At 38.4% G+C, this 22,247-nt stretch overlaps 1 protein-coding gene across 1 annotated transcript in view; it reads right to left on the bottom strand.

Annotated features, from left to right (window-relative positions):
- Nucleotides 1-11,805: 11,805 nt before the first annotated feature.
- The window catches only part of LOC108706674 (TBC1 domain family member 9), a 30,139-nt gene continuing 19,697 nt past the window's right edge, over nucleotides 11,806-22,247 (bottom strand). Inside the window, exons 11-20 of the mRNA XM_018243287.2 lie at nucleotides 22,018-22,135; nucleotides 20,974-21,259; nucleotides 20,275-20,404; nucleotides 20,050-20,148; nucleotides 18,503-18,571; nucleotides 17,696-17,936; nucleotides 16,990-17,055; nucleotides 15,966-16,052; nucleotides 14,316-14,419; nucleotides 11,806-12,795 (exon numbers count right to left, since the gene is read on the bottom strand). Of these exons, the coding sequence (XP_018098776.1) occupies nucleotides 12,094-12,795; nucleotides 14,316-14,419; nucleotides 15,966-16,052; nucleotides 16,990-17,055; nucleotides 17,696-17,936; nucleotides 18,503-18,571; nucleotides 20,050-20,148; nucleotides 20,275-20,404; nucleotides 20,974-21,259; nucleotides 22,018-22,135 (1,902 nt within the window). The 3' untranslated portion in view covers nucleotides 11,806-12,093. The remainder of the gene's footprint in view (nucleotides 12,796-14,315; nucleotides 14,420-15,965; nucleotides 16,053-16,989; nucleotides 17,056-17,695; nucleotides 17,937-18,502; nucleotides 18,572-20,049; nucleotides 20,149-20,274; nucleotides 20,405-20,973; nucleotides 21,260-22,017; nucleotides 22,136-22,247) is intronic.

Below are 22,247 nucleotides of genomic sequence, written 5' to 3'. Positions count from 1 at the left end.
GTATCCCCTGGCACTCTTCTCCTTTAAATTGATGCACGCATGCTTTGTCAAGAGTGTGGCGGGGAGATAATGCGCACTGGGCCCCTCTAAATTTTTTTTTGCAGGGGGGGGTCGGGCGGTCTTGTTTAGCAGGTGCCAGTAGGCAGTGGTTAAAGTTCCCTTTAAGCTACATTTGGGGCTCATAGCATTCCTAGCTCATAACAAGGTTACAATATACAGAAGAATATTATCGTACCAACAATTTAGTCATAGTTCCAAAAATATCTAGGGTAGCAAATGTATTTTCATCCTAAATTTTCATTGGAACTAGACGTCTATGATCCCAGGGGAAAAATTTGCCACCAGGCCCCCCCCCCCATCAATACTTTCCCCCTGGAACTACCCACTGTTCCCTACCAATAGCCACCAGTTTACTGCCACCTTCACAGCCACTGCTGCCCTCGTGGCCCATTGCCCTTTCCCCCTGATAGTAGGGCCACTGCTTTCAGGTATATCCAGGAGAGCAAATTGCACTTCCCAATATCACCCTAAAATACCTTCATGCTGAGTTTCCATGTCATTGTTCTAAGCACTCCCAGGAGACCCCAACCTACAGTTTGGAATACAATAAGGGACTATTTCTGCAATTTATAGGAAGAAGCTGGACATAAATTAATTTTAATCATGCTAGTAAAATAAAACTGAATTTCACATAATATGTGCAAGCTTCTTTCGGGGAAGAAAGAAAGGAAATGTCATTATTTGGTAAATGTAGGAAATAGTTCACCGGAGCCAGTGTTACATCTTAGTGACTCAGCTTCTGTCCTTGGAGGCTCGCTTTGTGCAGCCAATAAGAGAGGGGGCTCATGTTTCTGCTCCAATAACAAATCGGCTGCTTAATCGTTGATACCTTCCTAGTAGAGGTAGGGTAGGGTTGTGTGTGATGGCCACAAAGGACAAGAAAACAATATCTTAATAAGTAACCTGACCAGTACAGAGATCGCTAACGAGATTTTAAAATATCAGTGTCTTACAGAAAACAACATTTGTGAGAAAACATGTTTTTGTAAGCTTTACTTAGCACCCTGCACATGCTACATGCAAAGATCCCTTTGGAATATATTATTTATAGTGATTGCTGTCATTCTTGTAGTTTACTTTGCAAGGACAATTATGCTGTGGGATGGTATACATTGTAGTGATATGTAATGTGTACTTTTTATTATAGATATTTTGTTCCATGGTCCAAGTTCTGGGTCTCATGGAAGCAATTATAATTACTGGGGGTGGGAAGGGGCCTCATTAGAAATATATTTAATTAAAAATGATCCATATATTATCCCAAGGGGCTGTGGACCCCGGGTTCGATGCCCCACTCCCCTGTAGAGAAGGGCCCAAAGATGTGACAGTGTTACATATTATAGTCAGGTATGCAGTGTCCACAGTTAATTGTGTGCAAATATTTATTTTCACCATGTAAATTTTATATCTAACTAACTTTATTTTATCAAAAATTTATTTTTAGTTTTAACATTTTGGTGGGTCCACACCATACATTTTACGGAATGGTAGATTCATTTCTCAGGACTATGTAAGTGCTTGTAGACACATGAATAGTCCTTTTACTAATTTTTAGTGAAGCAAAACAGGTCAAATTCTCCCATCACTACAGACAGGATATATGAGCCATTGCAACTTGCCTTTTTTGCAGAAATGTTTATTAACTAAACACATCCTTTATGTCAATTTGCTGTATACATTTCTGAGCCAAGATCTGACCCATGTGCACACTTACAGGTGGATGCTATGCATGTCAGAGCATAATAGACACAAAGGCAACAGATCTACATTTTCTAAACTGGCATATTTCTATGTGTCACTAGCCTGTAGGTCTGCAGGAAAAAAAACAAAGAGATTACTGCTTGCAAACAATGCTTACTAGTGATGTTTGGGCCGGCCCAAAACCCGCAGGACCCCCGGGTTTACTAGTGGGTTGGGTGGGTTCAGGCTCGGCTCCTGTACAAAATCTTTGGGTCGTAGGCATGTCTGGGTTGCTAGCTTCTGGTGCCTATATTTATATATATATTTATGCCCACCCCTACCCTGCCCCTTTTGTGATGTCACTGCGGAGCTGGGTGGGCACTGGTCGGGGAATGGCGTGCCAGGTAAGGTGCAGGTTGGGAGAGGGCGGGTTAGGGTTGGGTTGAGAATTTCTCAATCCTCACACTACTACTCTTATGCTAGTCTTTTGGGTCAGTATGTGTAAGATGACTTGGCCACTTTTGAGCTGGTCAGCATCTTACAGTCTCTCTGCATTGCCATATGTATATTGGGCTGAGAAAAAAAAAAACCCTTTAGCTTGAATTACATTGGTAAATGGATATGGCCATATTTGTATAGGTCCCTAATGTGATTCCACACTTGGCCTGGGGGCTAAACAATTGGATCACCCCAAATTGGCCCACCACCTGGATAGCCAAATATGGTAGAGATCTGCTTGTTTGGTGACATCAAGAAACAAGCAGATTGCTAGCTTTAAAGCAATTGTTCTGATAGATGGTGATTTCTACCACATTTCCATATAGATGGTCATATGTAACCTTCTGTATTGAACGCCATGATTATGCTAAATGGAGTTTCATAAATTGAAAAATTAAACTTCTCTGCATCCCTACATGAGTTGTGCTTTTGTGAGAATGCTGAAAGCTGTGGTTCTACAACAACTGGAGTCCCAACTCCCGAGTAGCTGTACCCTCTTTCTAGTACACATTGCTAGGATCAAAAAATTGTGCTAAATCCACTAGAGTTTCCTGACCCCCCAGCACACACCCCATCAGAACCTAATGATAAGATTGGTACTAGAATAAATATGTTCTTTTCACAATCATTGCCTCCTAGATTCTGGCTTCATGTAAGCATTTGCACAAAGGTTATATAATGAAACCACCATAAATCAATCTCTGTCCAAAGAGCATAAGTTTCTAAGTTCAGAAAAACATTCTTGCAATGCCAGTTGTAATTTTCTTATGTTTTAGGTGGAAACACCTAGACAATAATATGATACTGTGTATGGTGTTATTACATTTATTGTACTGTGGAAAAACATGAAAAGCCTATTTATTAGCAAATCAATTAGTAGAATCCAAGGTTTTAATGCTTTTCTTTTGTTCAGCTGCATGATAATGGTAAGGGATAACCCAAGTACTGATTTAAGTGAAATTCATATTTTTGGGAGTATAGAGGGATGGAGGGAGAGCAATTCAATTCTAAACTCAGACATATGAGCTGTGTTGGAAATGTACAGCTTAAGTACAGATAACAACTTTTTGAAGGGACTGAATCCATAAGGTATTTGGCCAATATCTGGGTGAAAAGTACAAGAATAATAAACTCTCATTTTATGTAAAAATCCTGTGTTTCCAGACCAGGGAAAGATTCACATCTATCATCTATTTATTTATGCCTCATCTTTCTATCCATCATCTATCTTTCTATTTGTCTGTCAGTCTGTCTATCATCCATCATTTATAGATACATAATATCTCTCTATCCATCGTCTACCATCTATTTCTCATTACCTATCTATCTTTGTATCTTTCCATCTATCTATATCTATGTATATCTATCTATCATCATCATCTATCCTATATATATATATATATATATATATATATATATATATATACATATATCCATTATCTATCTATCTATCATATATAATTTATAGCAAATATATCTATCTATAGCATATATCTCTTTTTATCTATCTATCTACCATCTATCTATCTATCCATCTATATATCGATGCATAAACAAGGAAACATAATTTGTGGAGATATAGGACAGATATAATTTAGAAATTTGGGGCATTTGGGGAGATTTGGGGCAAGTGGCTGGATTTCACCTGTTACGCAACACCAATGAATGTTATAAAAAGTGAGGAAATGTTTTATGTTAATATGCCTATCACTTACTGATTTTTGAAAATTATACCCACTTTCAGTAAATTCATCCCATTGGGTGCGTGGCTACCTGGCTAGTGAAAAGGATGATGATGATATTATCAAGGAAGAAAGATAATGCAGTAAAACCCAATTTATGTTCTAGAAAAGGTGGCAACACTACTCATTCTAGTGATCAAATGAGAAACAGGTATGAGACCTGTTATCCAGAATGCTCGGGACCTGGGGCTTTCCGGATAATGGATCTTTCCGTAATTTGAACCGTAAGTCTACTAGAAAATTATGTAAACATTAATTAAATTCAATAGGCTGGTTTTGCTTCCAATAAGGATTCATTATATCTTAGATTGGATCATGTACAAAGTACTGTTTTATCATTACAGAGAAAAAGGAAATTCTTTTTAGAAATTCAGATTATTTGGATAAAATGGAGTCTATGGGAGACTGCCTTTCCTTAATTCGGAGCGTTCTGGATAACGGGTTTCCGGATAACCGATTCCATACCTGTACTAGTGACGACCATTTGTTCAAGGCCTGTTGATAATTTGTACAGTGTCCAGATTAGTTTGGAAGAGCTCTGGCCCTTAAAAGTACTCTCAAATGGAGAGCCTAGCTCTATACTGTTTTGAGAATATAATACCTTTTAAAGCATGTCTGAATTGCAGGTACAGTATATGAAGCATTTTTCTGTAACCAATGTAAATTCCTTAAATGGTTTTCTGTAAGCAATGTAAATTCCTTAAATGGTTATTGCAACTGAAAGTGAGGCAGTTGGGAGGTAGAAAATATCCTGTACTAGTACCTTTAGTAGCCACCATTACTTAATTTGTCAACCTAGAAAAATGTATTTGCCTTAAGGTGGCCATACACGTAGAGATCCGCTCGTTTTGCGATTTCGCCTAATGATCGGATATCTCCCTGATATGCCCACATTGAGGTGGGCGGCGATATTGGGCTGATCCGATCGTGGGCCCTAGGGCCCAATGATCAGATCATAATGTCAGCAATACAGGTGGGCGGATAGCGTGACCGAATCAAAGAAGAGATGCGGCTGCGATCCGATGGGATTTTTAACCCTGCCCGATCTGCCAGATATTAATTGGTGAAGCCCGTCGGAGGACTCCACACACGGGCCAATAAGTTGTTGACTCGGTCTGTTGGCAGCATAAAGTCTGTCCAGGAACAAATCCTGGAATCTCTCATATCAGTAATAATGATCAATCCTGTGCAACAGACCAGATACAGATTGAGAAAGATTTGTCCGAGACTGTCTGTAATGTCATCACTAAGACTCAGCTTTGACCTGATCTCCAGATACTGCTTCATTTTTGCTCATACACACCGTGTGCTGAGTCTGCCGTGTTGTCCTGGGAGATCTGTCCCGCTCTTGTACTTTCACCCTTCGCTATCACTAATTTTTATGGTGCAAACCTCTAGCTAGAATCCTTGATTGCCTGTGGGTGTGTGAGAGGCAGGTCCAGTACGTAACCCTATCTGAGCACTATTTCCCTGCCTAGAGGACATGCAATAAACCAGGCACTGATAACCTACAGCTCAAGAGAATTTGTTATTTCCAGCGGTTACTGTGTAGCCTTTCATGAAAGTGTTATACATGTTATACCATTGGAAGCTGATTGATCAGCCTGTAATCTTTTAAAGAAGCAGAAAGTTACCCTGCTCAACTCTTAGGCAGGTTCTAGACTTCTGGCTTCTGCGGTTCTGCAACTGGTAATCTTTTATTGCACATTCTAAAGAATTGTCCTTACATGAACATGAACAATGAATATTGTGACACTAAAGGACTCGTTTACTACTACAGCTGCAGTGTGCAAACTGCAATTTTAAAGACAATTTGCCATAATTGCAGAGTAATTGCACACAGAGATTTGAGCTCAGTGCAATTACTTTGCATGGGTTAAAATATAGACAATTACAACAACACATAATTGAGAATCAGCTGCACTGACAAACTTCAGGTGGGGTGGCATCATTTCAGGTACTGGGTGGTAAAATAACATACTGTATGTGTTCTTCGTCTATTGACACAGCCCGCAAATCGAACCCTATGAGATATGTATGTGGGTACTGAACTCATATCAATATATTAGGAAAATGAATACCCTGTGATGCTAAGTGGTTTGGAATATTACCCATAGGTCTATGTGTTAATTTCCCCTAAAATAAAACAAATCTACTTATACTCTTGGTAGTTTTATGTTGCTCAGTGCTATACAGAATATTCAGGGTGCAGAATAACACTTTGTAGGAGAAATTAATTGTGCTGCAGGATTGCTGGTAGGCCCGGGCCTGTGTTACTGACTACTCCTACATGAAATAACTGCTGCCTCTAATTTTATTCTTATATTGCTCTGAATTATGCACTGGAGGTACAGATTAAGGGGATTTATAAAGCTGTGCCTTACTAAAGCTGCCATCTTGGCTAAATTACATTCAACTGTAATGAAGGATCAGACTTTATAAAATCACCTTTGGAAGGGTTTAAAGGAAGGCATTCTGCACTTGGTACAACCCCGGGCCGGTGCAGTTTTCTGCTGATAGGAGCACCGTCTGGGGTTTTAGGTAAGTCAATACAATCACTTGAGGGTGTGCCTAACATTTGGCACCCCCAAGTGCAGGATGCCTTTCCTTCTCCTTTAAAAAAATTAATTGGGGCTCATTTATTAAGGAACTGCAGCACCTAATCTGGCGCAACCAAGTGTATGTGCCATCATTTGCATTACATCTTTCTTGGGGGTGTGGCTATAGGCGTGGCTACAGTGCGAAAGTATTAAAGGGGTTAGGCAATTTGCGTTGACATATGTACAAATGTGCGCCTACACAGAGGCAGTGATATTTTGACGACTGGTAATCTGTGGCGTACTTCTAACGCAATTTTGATCAGTAGCACTAGTTTGTACGCATCATTTATCACGAGTCTTTCGACAGAAAATGTGCAGTTTCCTACGACACAAATGTCATCCTCCAAAGTAGCACATTAATTGCACTCTAACGGAGAAATAAACCCTCAATAAGAAAAGCCCCTACCTATTACCCTAGGTAGTCACCCCACCCTGCTTACCCCTGCGTAGTTAGTTACCCCTAAAATTGACCCATAGCGCTTGTTCACTTATATGTGCAGAGTAAGTGCAGTGAAGCTCATGGGTGCCATCTTCCGGATCTCCAGTCTTCTTCTGGTCCTCTTCCCTCCGTTTCGGCAATTTCTGGCACTTTTGGTGCATGCGCAGTTGCTACGAACCGGTAGATTGCTCCAACTTTGCATGCACCCATATGGTGCATGCAGTACAGATGAAGAGCAGAGATCCGGAAGGTAGCACCCATGAGCTCCGCTGGGCTTACTCTTCACTGATATGTGAGCAAAGTGTTAGGGGCAATTTCGAGGGTAACTAACTATGCGGGGGGGGGGGAGGGAGGGAACTACCTAGGTGTAAGGTAGGGGCTTTTCTTATTGGGTTAGTTCTCCCTTAAAACATTTGTGCACTACATTATTAAATATACGCATGTGCTGGCCAAAAGTTTAACGTGTGCAACCTTTTCAGCACTGTGTTATATGAGCCCCATTGTGTTTTGTATTCTTTTCAGCAGCATCAACTCCTTTGCAGAAAACAGACAAAGAGAGAGAAAGAACGGACAAAGTCTAAGAAATCTGGCTTCAACCAGCTCTCAGGCTGGATAAAACAAACCTCATCATCAGATTCTCAGAGAAAAAAACACACCTGCCAGGAAATCCCTAAAATGTCACATATAATATTCCAGCTGCTAAAGGCCTGTGTAGTACACGTGTCACAACCAATATTTTATTCTCAGTTTAATCTAGCATTAAGGGGTGGTTCATCTTTAAGTTAACTTTTAAAATGTTATAGAACAGCTATTTCTAAGCAACTTTTTAATTGGCCTTTATGGGGCCACCAACCCCATCCAAAAAACAAATACACTGTAAGGCTACACATGTATTGTTAATGCTACTTTTTATTACTAATTTTTCTATTCAAGCCGTTCCTATTCATATTCCAGACTTTTATTCAAAGCAACGCATTGTTGTTAGGGTAATTTAGACCCTAGCTGATTACCGAAACTGCAAACTGGAGCGCTGCTGAATAAAAAGCTAAATAACTCAAACACCACAAATAATAATAAAAGAAAACAAACTGCAAATTGTCTCAGAATATCCCTCTCTACATCATACTAAAAGTTCATTTAAAGTGAACAACCCCTTTAATAAACTGCGTATATAGATTCCCTGTGCAATTGTATTAAGCGTTAAAGCTCTGCATTAAATATTATTGCTAATGAAATGGAATATATACTATATGTGCCCATCAGCAGGAGTTTTGCCTGGGGTAGTCACAAGAATATAACTATAGGGATCCATTATCCAGAAACCTCCAAATTATTGTCTCCCATAAACTCCATTATAATAAAATAATCCAAATTCTTAAAAAAAATTTCCCTTTAATCTGTAATTATAAAACTGTATCTTGAACTTGATCCCAACTAAGATATCATGAATCCTTAGTGGAAGCAAAACTAGCTTATTGGTTTTGTTTACTTTTACATGATTTTATAGTAGACTTAAGTTATCAAGATCCAAATTACAAAAAGATCCATTATCCGGAAAACCCCAGGTCCCACGCATTCTGTATACAAGGTCCCATACCTGTAGGGTACAGATTTTAGCCTCTATACACATAAGATAAGTCCTGGAAAATATCAGGTAAACCCTATAAACTTTCTATACCTCATTATAAAAGTAGCAATTTCAGTTAGAAAAAAATTCTGCACTCTCAATTAATAACAAATCCAAAAGTCAGAGACACTTTGTTAAAAGCGTCATCAGTTAAGCACCATTAAACCCACTCGTTCATTATTCAAATGTTTTTTTCCTTAATAAATGATTCTCTCAAAAAACTAATGAATATTATGCTATACTTTTTAACACTTGGCAAACTGTGTATTGGTTGAAAAAAGAAGAGATATACTATAGTATAGTATCCCTTTATATATCAATTGAAAAGAAATGTGTTATCAGAAGGAATTCACTTAGGGGCCCATTTACTAAGGGTCAAAGTGAATTCGAAGTGAATTTTCGAATTCAAAAACTTCGAATTTCAAAGTAATTTTTGGGTACTTCGACCATTAAATAGGCCAAAATCCAATTTGAATTGAAAAAACTTTGAATATTTGACCATTCAAAAATCGAAGTACTGTCTCTTTACTCTTTAAAAAACTTCAAATTCGACACTTCACCACCTTAAACCTGCCGAATTGCTATGTTTGCCTATGGTGACCTTCTAGAACCTATAGGCAATATTTTGCTAAGTTTTTAGAAGTCAAAGTTTTTTTTTTTTGAAAATCGTGCGATCGATCGATTCAATCGTTCAAATCGTTGATTCGATCGATTTCTACGATCGATCGAACAATTTTAATTCGATCGAAAACAGCTAAATTCACACACAAAAAAAAACTTAGACTATTGAATTTTTTCGATTCGATGGTCGAATTTCTAAGTTTTACCACATCGAAATTCGACCCTTAGTAGATGTGCCCTTCAAAGTTAACTTTTAGTATGTCATAGAACTGCCAATTCTAAGCAACTGCCAACTGGTCTTTATTATTTATTTTATATAGTTTTTTTAATTATTTGCCTTCGGACTCTTTCCAGTTTTTAAAAGGGGGTAACTGACCCCATCTAAAAACAAATGCTCTGTAAGTCTATACAATTAGGGGCAGATTTATCAAGGGTCGAAGTTTTGCTCCATCAAATGTATGGAGGCCCCAAGTAAACCCGTAAGGAGAAAACTGCACCTATGGCCAATGCAATCCAGCCTTCATGAATGATAGGTGTCTAAGCTTCAATCAGACATCAGTCAGGGAGGCCATTGTTTTAGACCCATACATTGACAGATAAGCTACAGAATTGGTCAGAATTGGCAGCCAATAATATGCTGTTGTTTGACCAGTTAAGGAATTGGTCAGTGTAAAAATAAAAACTAGGTAAATAGATAGGCTGTGCACAATAAATGTTTTCAATATACTGTAGTTAGTCAAAAATGTAATGTATAAAGGCTGGAGTGACTGGATGTGTAGCCAGAACCCTACTTCCTGTTTGCAGCTCTCTTGGTTTCCACTGATTGGTTACCAGGCAGTAACCAATCAGTGACTTGAGGGGGGGGGCACATGGGTCATATCTGTTGCTTTTGAATCTGAACTGAATGCTGAGGATCAATTGCAAACTCACTGAACAGTCATGCCCCATGTGGCCCCCCTTCAAGTCGCTGACTAACTCAGAGTTAGAGCTGAAAAGCAGTAATATTCTGTTCTGTTAGACATCCAGTCACTCCAGTCTTTATACATTACATTTTTGGCTAACTAACTATATTAGAAACATTTTTTATTTTGCACAGCCTATCTATTTACCCAGTTTTTATACTGAACTGTTTCTTTAAGCAAAGCTATGCTAAATACCTTACTGTGATCTAGTGATGGAAATAAAAATGTTTGATATGGTCAAAAATGACATAGTAAAGCAGGTAACTGTATAGGTAACTGTTTCTTAAACATTGGACCCTAGAACTGATGTACTTCAAGGTACAGCATCCATCCACAATTCAAACGGAATGCTGGAAGATGTTATGCAGAACTATAGGGATTATAACTTTACTAAAGGAATGTCTTTATTGTCTAAAAAGAACATTTGGTAAATATCAGAAAAGCTACATTGATCTCAAACAAATGCTCCATTCTAGGAAAACTTCATAAGGGTGCAGCATATCAAACTAGGTGTGCCTATTAGTACTGTTGACAAGGAATTTGAAACCAGACTCAGTATAACCCACAAATACATGGTTTCTAAGGCATTAACTACCTCATTCATTATTATAAAGTGATTGGTGAACGGCAAATCCCAGGAAAATGTAGAAATGTGCCAAGGAATTGAGACAGTACGTTTAAGAGTGCTTTAATTTACTGATATGAACCCTATTATCTAGTTCTTTTGGGCAGGAAAATGTAACAGCAGCATCAGTTATAGGTTCAGTAACAGTTATGGGGATATACATTATATATATACAAATTAAAAATCAGCTTTACATAAAAACGAAAAAACAAAATACAGGTATGTACAAAAAAAATTATGTGTATATGGAATAGTTAAATATACAACAAGAATGTCTGCAACAACTTAAAACAAAAAGATTCAAAGTGCACGTGCTCCATTCTTCAACAGCAAATAAGAGCTCAGAGGAGGATGGGGATGTAAATAAATGGACGTGTCTACGTATTCTTTTTAAAACCAATAGGATTTAGCGTTATTGTTCTATTTATCCGCACTTTCACATTAAAATACATTTAAAGGCATATACTCCTTATGGACTCATTTTAAAGGCTAATTACTACATATTTGCTTATAAGTGATTTATGTTCTTAATATATATTAGGATACAATCTAAAACTTTTCATTTATTTTAGCCACATTGAGAAAGACCTGCATATTTGGAAGCTTCTTTGTTTCCACTGGATGTAGTATTTCTCCCATCAATTTTTATAACCTTTATGGTCAGTTCCTGTACCCCGTCCTTGGTACTAGCAATCAATTGAAAGTATAGTTGGTGGAACAGACCAGGTAGACGCAGAACTTTGCTGCAAAATATCCTTTTATTGACACTACATGTTTAAAGCAGAAATGGCTTGACAAAGGGCATTTCTGCTCGAAACATGTAGTGTCAATAAAAGGATTTTTTGCAGCAAAGTTCTGCGTCTACCTGGTCTGTTCCACCAACTATACTTTCAAAAGACCTGCATATTGTAAACCACTGACCATTCTGGAACTAAAATAATGAGAATTGCTTTCATTTCCTTAAAAACTGTAGGCGCAGAATTAAAATCACCTGAATATTTAGGAGTAATGGTGATATATTATCTGATGCAATTCGGTCAAAACGCTTCCATAATAAAACAGTCACAAGTGTTTTCCATTGCTGGATGGTTCCATACATGAACATGGTTTTTTTTTTAGTTAATCCTTTGTTCTGAGAAGTTCTTTATGTTTTAGGGACACTTGTGCTGTAAATAAATATAAAAGTACCCATTGTGCCCACCCCTTCTACTCCTGCTCAGAAATATATCACATAATCTCTCATCCAGAGATAGAAATGTCATAGTCGCTTGAGGATGGCATGGCTTTTCCCATCATCTGGACGTTCTTTGCATTGGTGATTTTAGCCATCATTGATACTGGCTTGTCAAAGTATCTTACAAGCGCTGGTTCCATTAAGAGGGAAGCAAGAAACTGCTCAAATGTAATAGCCCAATCCATGTCCAAACTGGTACTAATGGGCAAAGAGGACTTCTGCTGGGTGCGCACTAAAACAGTGTCCTCACCAATATCCTCGCATTGCAATTTGTCATCTTCATGGGATCCAGCACTCAGCACAGAATATGAAGACATAGAGCTGTCATCTTTAGTGTCATCGTCTGATATAAACATGGAGGAGCCAGCCCCATTGTCTCTGGGAGAGGAATCATCCAGTTTCACTTCCTCCAACTGATCCGAGTTGAGCTCGCCAACACTGCCACTGGAAACAGGTCTGTCGCAGAAGAGCCCTTCATGCTCATAATGGTATGCCTGGGAACCCTTTGTCTCTTGGCTTCTGCTTTCACTTTCCTTGCAGCTCTGATTAGGGCTGTCCTCTATTGTGTGGCTGGAGATTAGCTTTCCCACTTCACCAATCTCCAGCAATAAGCTTGTGACCGCAGCCGTGGCATGGTACAGTTCTTGCTCACATGGGTCCTCGCTAAACATGTTATACAGTGTCTTGCACAGCTCAATGAACTGGCCCTAGAAATACAAGAAATATGCATGAAGGTATGCTGGAGACAACTAGGCATAATGCCCACGTGCAAATGGAACTATCGTGAATATAGAAATGTAATATAAGCTTCATCGTACTGAAATAACACACTTTCTAAATCAATTAAATATTCTGCATCGTTTCTGAAATAATCAAGTTTATATTCACTATCCCTCTCTCAGCATTGGTTTCTCTTCATTCTGTCTTCATGCAGCAGTTGGGTGTCAGATAATCATTGACAGTTAGATCCAATATATCTTATAAGGGTCTTCCTTTCCTAGCAGATGTATTAGAGCTCACTCAAATAACTGATTCCAGTACAAACAAAATCTAACAAAATAACTGCCTTTTGCATAAATTCTGCATGTAGAGAGACAGGATTTCTGGTGATTTTAATAGAGTGAGCTCTAATACATCTTCTAGGCAAAAGAAGCCCCCCCATTAGATATATTAGATCTAACTGTCAATAGTTCCCCTTTAATGGCAATAACACAAAATGCCAGAAAATACCTTGCCACGAGGGATACGGAGAATCCCTTAAAACACTCAAATTGAATATGAAGGTGATTATGCAATTTGATTGTTCAGCAGATGCGATTCTCAGTATCCCCTTTGGCAAGGTGTTTTCTGGAGTTTGTAGCTGTGACAAAATGCACCGTATGTCATTTGTTCTTAATCTTATATTTAGGAGAAATAAAAAATGCTACGTTGGTTCACCAGTAAATAGAGTCAAATCTATAAAAAAGAAAAAATACTATCATAAATGACAACCAATGATGTCATTGAAACTATAATTGAAAGTGCTCTCATGGCTTTAAACATTATTATATATCATATTTATAAAGTACTAACAGATTATACAACACAGTACAATTAAACGTACAGATTGCACACAGATGAACCCTAAAAACCACAACTGTAGCATATACAGTACATGGAACATTTTCTTTACTAAATCACAGAAATGTCCATTTGGAATAACCATTACTGAAACCTATGTGAGTGATCTACTGGAGAATGATGTAACCTGCGCACATGGTGTGGCCTTCATTTCTGCGTCAGGGCAAGGCTAGAAATACCAGGACAGGAGTTATTACTGGGCATAATTTCTATTGAAATATTCTGCAATTTAAAACATGGCATTATCAAATGCTGGTCTCTACAATCTATAATTAATAATGTAACCCTATTGTACAATATATAGGACATTATAAGTCATTAAAGAGTTCCATGACCATATAAAAGCACAAAGCTGAATGGTGAATGCTTTTATATGGTTCATGGACCTCCGTGGTGACTTCTAATATGCACATATTTTACAACAGGGGTACGTTTTATTACAATACAATGAGTCATGTGAAATTATATCACTAAGCACTGATTATAACTGATGGCATCACTAAGCACTGTTTAGAAGAATATCATTTACAGGCTATTTAGGCCTCTTGTGTATTATACATATATATTGCAATGACAAAGACATTCTTGGGAACATAACCAATGTTACCTGGTTTAGTCTAGGAAGAGCCTTGTCAACTTTTTGTTTCCTTCTGTTTTCTTGTGCCCACATGCGAAGGTAGAGACGACTGTCCTGGCTGGTCATCTTCTTAACTTAAAAGAAGGAGCAATATGTTCAGATTCTATATATTAATTGGATACCAGACTGTAGACAGTAATGCCTTCTCCTGCTCTTTATCTGGCAAAAAAACAGGAACATAATCTATAACTCTCGCTATTTGATGTTCCCTTTTGCACTGAGGATTTCAAGACAGGGGGATTCCTGCATAATTTCACAGATGAATAGCCAAGTTGCACTAACCTGTGTGGTTCAGACCACGAGTCAAATAAAAAAAAAAGAAAATTACCTGCTTAGGGCCCAGTTTTCTGCTATTCTTGCAGGTACATTTTGATTTGACATTAGCACACTCTATGGGGCTTTGGCAGTAATGCATCCCAGAGAAGTTATTTCTAAGCTGGCCACATACAAAGGTGCATTTTATGCAACATACCCATGCAATCAGATGGTCCAATTGCATTGCTCCAAGCAGTAAACTGTGGGCTGATAGAAACACTAAGCAGAAGTGAATTCCCATCTGTTTCTTTGGTTGGTTAGTAACAGCTTGCACTCGTGGACATCAGAGACCAAAATAATTTTTGGCACCAAGGGTTATAATGGAAATCTTGGGTGGTTGTGTACAAAGGGCTACAGTTGTATGAAAGTCATCTGACCATATATTTACTTGTTGCAAGATCTTTTTTGTCAATGGAGAAAAAAATGGGCAGATGGCCATATGCGGTAAAACTGCACAATGTTGTCTTTTGTAGGGTGGATTTGGATCCACTCTTATCTGTTAATAGAAAATATTTGGGTCCCCAAAAATAATGTTGCTGTGGGTCCCAGTGCCACTGGTTCCATTTGTTATTTTGATCACAGAACTCAAACTTCAATTTAAAAGCAAACTAGAAATCTATCATTCTTTAAAGGAAAACTGTACCCCCAAAATGAATACTTAAGCAACATATAGTTTATATCAAATTAAGTGGCATATTCAAGAATCTTATCAAATTATAAGTAAATATTGCCCTTTAACATCTCTTGCGATGAACCACCATTTCGTGATGGTCTGTGTGCTGTCTCAGAGATCACCGGACCAGAAATACTACAACTCTAACTGTAACAGGAAGAAGTGTGGTAGCCAGAACACTGGGGCTTATTTATCAACACTGGGCATATTTGCCTATGGGCAGTTACCTATAGCAGCCAATCAGTGATCAGCTTTTTAAAGCCAGCAGCAAGTAGAACAATGAATGCAGCAATTTGATTGGTTGCCATGGGTTACTGCTCATAGGCAAATTTGTCCAGTGTTGATAAATTACCCCCAGTGGGGTAACTGTCTGTTAATTGGCTCATATGACCTAACATGTTTCATTTGTATGTGTGCACAGTGAATCGTTGGATCCCAGTTCACGGCCCTTATTTTCTAAAATGGCAATTTTTCTATTTATGATTACCCAATGGCACATACTACTAAAAAGTATATTATTATGAAAATTGTCTATTTACATGAAGCAGGGTTTTACATATGAACTGTTTTACGCAATATATTTTTATAGAGACCTACATTGTTTGAGGGGTATAGTTTTCATTTAAGCCTACCTTGGCTGCACTCTGGAGTAATATCTTCAAAAAAGTATTGAGTGGCCTCAAACGCAGAGTCAGGTTCTTCCTGATCAGGGGACAGATCTGTGTACACACAAGAGAGAATGGAATAAATGGGTGTTGCAATGGTGAGAATTATTATACATTTTAAAGAAACTTGCACAAAAAGATCTGAAACATGGCCTATCCTATTGAAGTCACAGCCTTTCGAATAAAGTCAAGTGCTGTTTTGTGAAGACTGAAACATGATTAAAGGGCCGGTCATCCTAACAAATACTTCCAAATTATTTTCTATCATGTTAGTTGAGCAAAATAAAGTTTACTATATTTATTATTTAAATTTTGTTCAATCATAGTAAATAGGTAGGTGCCATTTTGTGACAAGGCAAGCTGTTTATTACCCCAAAATCGTGCGAATGCGCCAGAAGAGGGGGAGCTAATGCCCATGCATGGTGCCCTAAACAATTACAGAGTGTGAGGAGGGAGGGGGAATGTAAGGAGTGCAGTGACATATAGGAAGTACTGAATGGAAAGTGAAAAGAAGTGACTGCCTCGCCTCTATGCCTCGGGTAGCTGAAACTTTCAAATGAGTTTTTAAAAGGTATGTATGTTTTAAAGAAAAAAATTATTTGGGTTTCATGTTTAATTTGCAAAGGACTTTTGTTATACAGCTTTTTATATGTGGGTGACAGGTCCGCTTTAAGGCCAGCAAACAACACAGCACAGTAAATTCTAAAGGGACAACATATAGCAGGGACATTTCTTAAGGAACTTCCTTTAACAAGAAGTTTTATATCAAAATAATCAAACAAGTACCTCCTCTGCTTTATCAATCTGCCTGTATTTCATTATCCCAATATTTAAAAAGAGATTTAAAGACTTCATTATGTCCCAAGTGACTGAAATGGAAACAGAGGCCCCAGTGAAATTAACTGCATATTCAGGGATGGATGTGGTATATGGAACACTTATATGTACAATATAATATACAGCAGTTTTCCACAGAGCTGCATGCACGTACCAGGCAAAGTATGCATCCTGTACAGAAGCTTCAATTTCTCTGGGAGATCACCATGACATGCAGCACCTAAGCAGTAAACAGAATAAGAACAAAATTATGCAACCACGCAATTGTACCTTTTGTACACAATTATAGACCACTTTGTTTCAGTTTCTTAAAAGTAAGTAATAAGCTTGCTACATTAATGTGGTAAATAATATTTCAACTTGCCTGAATGAAACTGAACTAGCCTAGATCTGATAATGAAAGGGGAGGGCATTTTTTTGGGGGGCAACAAATTGCTGGCTTGCTCAAGAGTGGTTGATTCCACAGCCAAACTCTGCCTGTGTCAGCTTTCAGCTACAGTATAATAAAACTGCTAGCCAAGTCACTAACACCTCGCTGGGCTCTAGGGGAGACAAAACAAAAAGAAAATAATTACAAAGCTCTTAATGTTAAGGCAGAAAGGGGGGAAAAAGATGCTATAGTGAACCCTTTCTAATCTCTTACTGCATTGTTATTAGGGATCCCCCAAATCCAGAAATTGGTAGAGATTCTGCCATGGCACATGAACAGGGAATTAGCAGGTTCTTTCTAACCCTTACCCTAGTTTGCATAGGCATTTTAGGGTTTGGTTTACATTATAAACAGGAATCGCGGTAGAAGGTCTGCCCTAGTTATTCATTCATCATGGTTCTAGAATAGGTTCCGTAAACCATTTACTCACTCAGGCCAGAGACAAATTCTCGGAAGTTAATTAAGCAATCTCCATTTTCATCCAGCAGGCGAAAGAGCCGGAAGGCCATCACATCGGTGTGAGCTCCACTTGCCCATGGAAAGAGCAAGGAGAACATGCCCTTGTATTGCTGAAAGTCTATTCGATTTTGTTCCAAGTATGGTAGGCTGGGATCATGGCGCTCCACTGCACTGCTATTGCCTCCCCAGTAACAATTAGTCAGGTGCTCTGCCTGCAACATCCATGGAAATCAGCATTAGGTTTTAAACTGAACTGGAATTTAATGTATCCATATCTTTAGAAAGCAGAGGGACTTCAAGTTCTAGAATCCATTACTTCACAATGGGAAAAGATGAGAGAGGGGTTGAATGACTATGAACCAAAATGGGGATGGGAAATCATTCCAATCAGTCAGTCTAATATGGTTCGATTTATGGAATTATATATGTCTGTGTCAGATAGTGGCACATTTTTACCATAAACCCAACTGAAGGAGCTCATATAAAAAGGGGGTTAAATCTTTCCTTTAAAAGTACATGCCATCAGTGGCAGCACATGATATTTTTCCTGTGTAAATCTACTTTCTGCTTCTCTAGGAGCACTGTGTTTTATTTGGTGGGCAACTGAACCAACACAACAAGAGGCAGCCAGAATACTATTTTATGGCCAGTCTCCCACCTCTCTACATACACTTTACAATAGAAAACATGAGAGCAACGGTAGTAATTTCTGCAGGCCTGGTTGCTCTCCCTGTTGACTCTTCATCACCCCATACTAAAGGAAGTGGCTCACACATACCTTAAAGAGAGCATACAGTTCCTCCAGTTCATTAACAGTAAATGCAGTGTCAGTCACAATCGTTCGGACCTAATGAAGTAATAAATAAATATTATTCCAATTTTTTTCCTGCCCCATTATATTAGCTGCAATATTAGACATAGAAAATCAGACAATCCATTAATGGACTAGGGATGCACCGAATCCAGGATTCGGTTTGGGATTCGGCCTTTTTCAGCAGGATTCGGATTTGGCCGAATCCTTCTGCCAGGCAAACCGAATCCTAATTTTCATTTGCAAATTGAATCCTTATTTGCAAATGGGAAGGGAAATCGCATGACTTTTTCTCACAAAACAAGGAAGTAAAAAGTTTTTCCCCTTCCCACCCCTAATATGCATATGCAAATTAGGATTCGGTTCGGTATTCGGCTGAATCTTTCGCAAAGGATTCGGGGGTTCGACCAAATCCAAAACAGTGGATTTGGTGCATCCCTATAATGGACTGATCTATAGTTGATAATGCAATAAATCATCAGGCAGTATTTACTGGCCACACTGTCTGAATGTAAAAATCTGGCTGTATGGGTTACTAGATCTGATGCAAATTTTACCAGTTTTAAATTGGATCCAAACAGTATTGCCCAACCTAACTTTATTTAAATATTCAAAATTTCCAGCATGCTTCAACAATTTGAAAAGTCTTGAAGCATGCTGGGAGCTGTAGTCCAACAACATCAGGTATTCTTGAAGCAACGTCACTCAAAAAAGACTTTTCTCCAGCTCTGCAGGATCAGGGACCCAATAAATGCAGGATAAACCGACTTGCACCACACTAGACTGCGTGTGCAGTAGAATAAAATCGGAAAATTTCACTAAACCGCCAATACTGAAGTCTAGATAGCGGTAAGGGATCCCTGGGTAAAGCAGGTGACATGTCCTCCTTCCTCATGTTTAATTACAAAATAATAAGCGGAAATGAAAATTTGCACATTAATCTCTGTAAAGTTAGATAACAGCAGTAATGACTGATGTAGCGGTGGTAAGCCATCTTATTATAAGTGACAATTCTTGCATTAGTAATTCTAAGTTTATTTCATTTTGTGCCCCCGTTGAAGACCGTTTCACGGTCGAAACGCATAGGGCAAATGATCTGACTATGTAACTTTTTTTTGGCTAATAAAACGTTTTTCTTATACAGAGTGCGTTATCCAAGTTTTTCTTTTTTGAGTACACCCAAAATGGAGAATTGAATGGGATTAGCATCTCACATTGAAAGGAAGTGTGTGCGCCTTCTACCTCTTTTTGTAAATCGCATCAGTAATTCGGTCTGGACCATTAAAGAGCTAGGGGCTCTGCTTTTTATTCGAGTTACTTTAGTATCTCTTTAAAAGCTCTGTATCCATTTCATAGCGTAGTATGCAGAGAATGCCATATGCTCACTACAATAAAGGACAAATACAAGGCAGACAATCCAATCACAGAAACTGGGTGTATTATATTATTATTTGTATGTCTCTGCGAAGACAAGGCAGAATACTTGAAAAAGCAGCAAAAGAAAAAAGACTCACCACATTTCTTTTTGTAGTGTCCTCAAGAGTCTGTATCACTTTAAGCCTCTGTTTGAATCTCATCTGCTCTATCAAGTCGGCTCTTATTGTTCCAAATTTCTGCAAACCATTGGTTTATATTAAACAACTTGTGTTAGACTGAAGTCATGTTTATAAATGCAATTTTTATACCAATACATGGATTTTTTCTTGCAAAGCAGTGTAAGTGCATTATGGGGAGTATACCTGATAGGAAGTGCTGATCAGTTTAAAGATGTCCACCTTCGGATAGGGCTCAGAATCGTCTGTGATGAGTGAGTGGAGGTGTGGGATTGGCGGCAAGGTGCTGTCTTTATTAGTCATGCTGTCTAAATACCTAAAGTAAACATAATTCCCATCCAGTATAGTGTCAGCATTAAAATTAATTCATTTCTCTGTACAATAATATAAAGCAGGTTCCTCACCGCAGCTATGCTGTAAAGTATTCTAAAGGCCTGTAGTATTCGGAGACAGGCAACAAGGCAACAAGGCAACAAACAATTTGGGTTATATAAAATGACACTAAGTTTTCCCAGGTGGAGTAACCAATACCAGGTAACATTTACTGGTCACATGTTTAAAAGAAAACATCTCATTGCTTGCTTTGGGTCATGGCACCTGGACAAAGCTACTGCCTGTTATAACATATGGGGGAATAAAGGTAATAAAGCAACAAAGCCTTTACCAGCCCGCTCTTTGAAAATTATCTTTGGTTACTCTTGTTTCTAGACTTTGTTATGATGTTACAGGGAAGTTTGGATAATTGTGAGAAGTTGATGAAAATAATGCTGGGAATTGCCAAGAGTCTGCATGGCTTCTGATTATCCATTGCTGCTATGCAAAAACAACATTTTTGGGTCTGACTAATATTTCTTTTAGAGTTATAGACATAAACTCAGCATATACCTGCCCAGAACAGTCATTGCTTCTCCATCATCTTTACAGTTCAGAAGCTTGTCCACATTTGCCTCTAGAACAGCAAGGGCTAGCTGGAATATCACCTTGATGCCTTCATAGAAGAAACAATCTACAACCACAACTGCACTTTCAAAGGGCATTACACTGAGGAACAGGGTGAGGAACCATGAGAGTGAGATGGTGGAGATCACACCCAGGTCCTGCATGCAGTCATACAACTGTGGCACATAATCCCCGGCCAACTCCTCAAAGACTCCTTGGTCTACAAGAGCACCTGCAGGGAAATAAAGGAGTCAATTGTTAACTGCCAGTATCCTTCCTTCTTACTGCTTCTTGTATTATCAAAATAATTTAGAGTTTAGCTATCCTTATGAAACTACAAGTTTTACCATCTCTTGTATACCATAATTCCCCATGTTTTGAAAATCAAGTGAGCAGAATATTCCACCGGAACTAAAATTAAAGACAAACAGAGCTGCCTCTAGGTCCAAAGACAGAGTGGTCAATCATTTATCTGCAGTATTTTTATCATCCTTACTGCATTTGTCAAAACTGCAGCAATATTCTTACTAGAATACAAACTCCTCTTCAACAAAACTTACTATTCAGGTGCATTAGCACTGTATTTTAATTGTATATAAAAAAAAAAACACTCTGTCTGCCATAAGCCTTAGGGGTGGTCCAAAAGGGGTTTTCACAAAGAATCAGATGAGGAAGAATCCCATTAACGTAAAACAAATTGACTTCCAGGCTATGTAGGGAGCACAGTAGCCTCCGCAGTAGCTAATGGGAGTGGGATTCAACCTCTGGGAAGAGATTGTGGGCTAGCATGTACAGTATAGCACGGCAATATCCATGTGGACCAGTTGGAAATATAAACTCAAAGGCCATCGGGGTGTTATGAGTAGTACAAAAGACAAATATCCATAAGTTAGGTCTGACAAGAACACAGATTGCTAATGAGTCCTCTGGAATACAGTGGCTTATGTATATATCATTATACATTGTAAATCCCTTTCCCCAGATACATACCAACCACCCTGGTGTTATAGTAATCAGGAAGCATCCGTTCACACAGAGCGACAAGTAACCAAAAGGCTTCCTCTTCTTTGGCATACAGAAGGAGGACCGATGTCACTATATTCATAGCCTGCAATATAAGAAATGGCACATCTTTGTACCGAGTATGGTGTTTGAAAATAATAATAATAAATACAATGTTTAGGGTTTTCTGCTGACTGAAACAAGGAAACTACGACATC

This window comes from Xenopus laevis, chromosome 1S, assembly GCF_017654675.1.
Source record: "Xenopus laevis strain J_2021 chromosome 1S, Xenopus_laevis_v10.1, whole genome shotgun sequence".
In the NCBI taxonomy this organism is placed as follows: Eukaryota; Metazoa; Chordata; class Amphibia; order Anura; family Pipidae; genus Xenopus; species Xenopus laevis.
The sequence above is the reverse complement of the archived record's forward strand: the minus strand, read 5'-3'. Positions and strand labels throughout refer to the sequence as shown.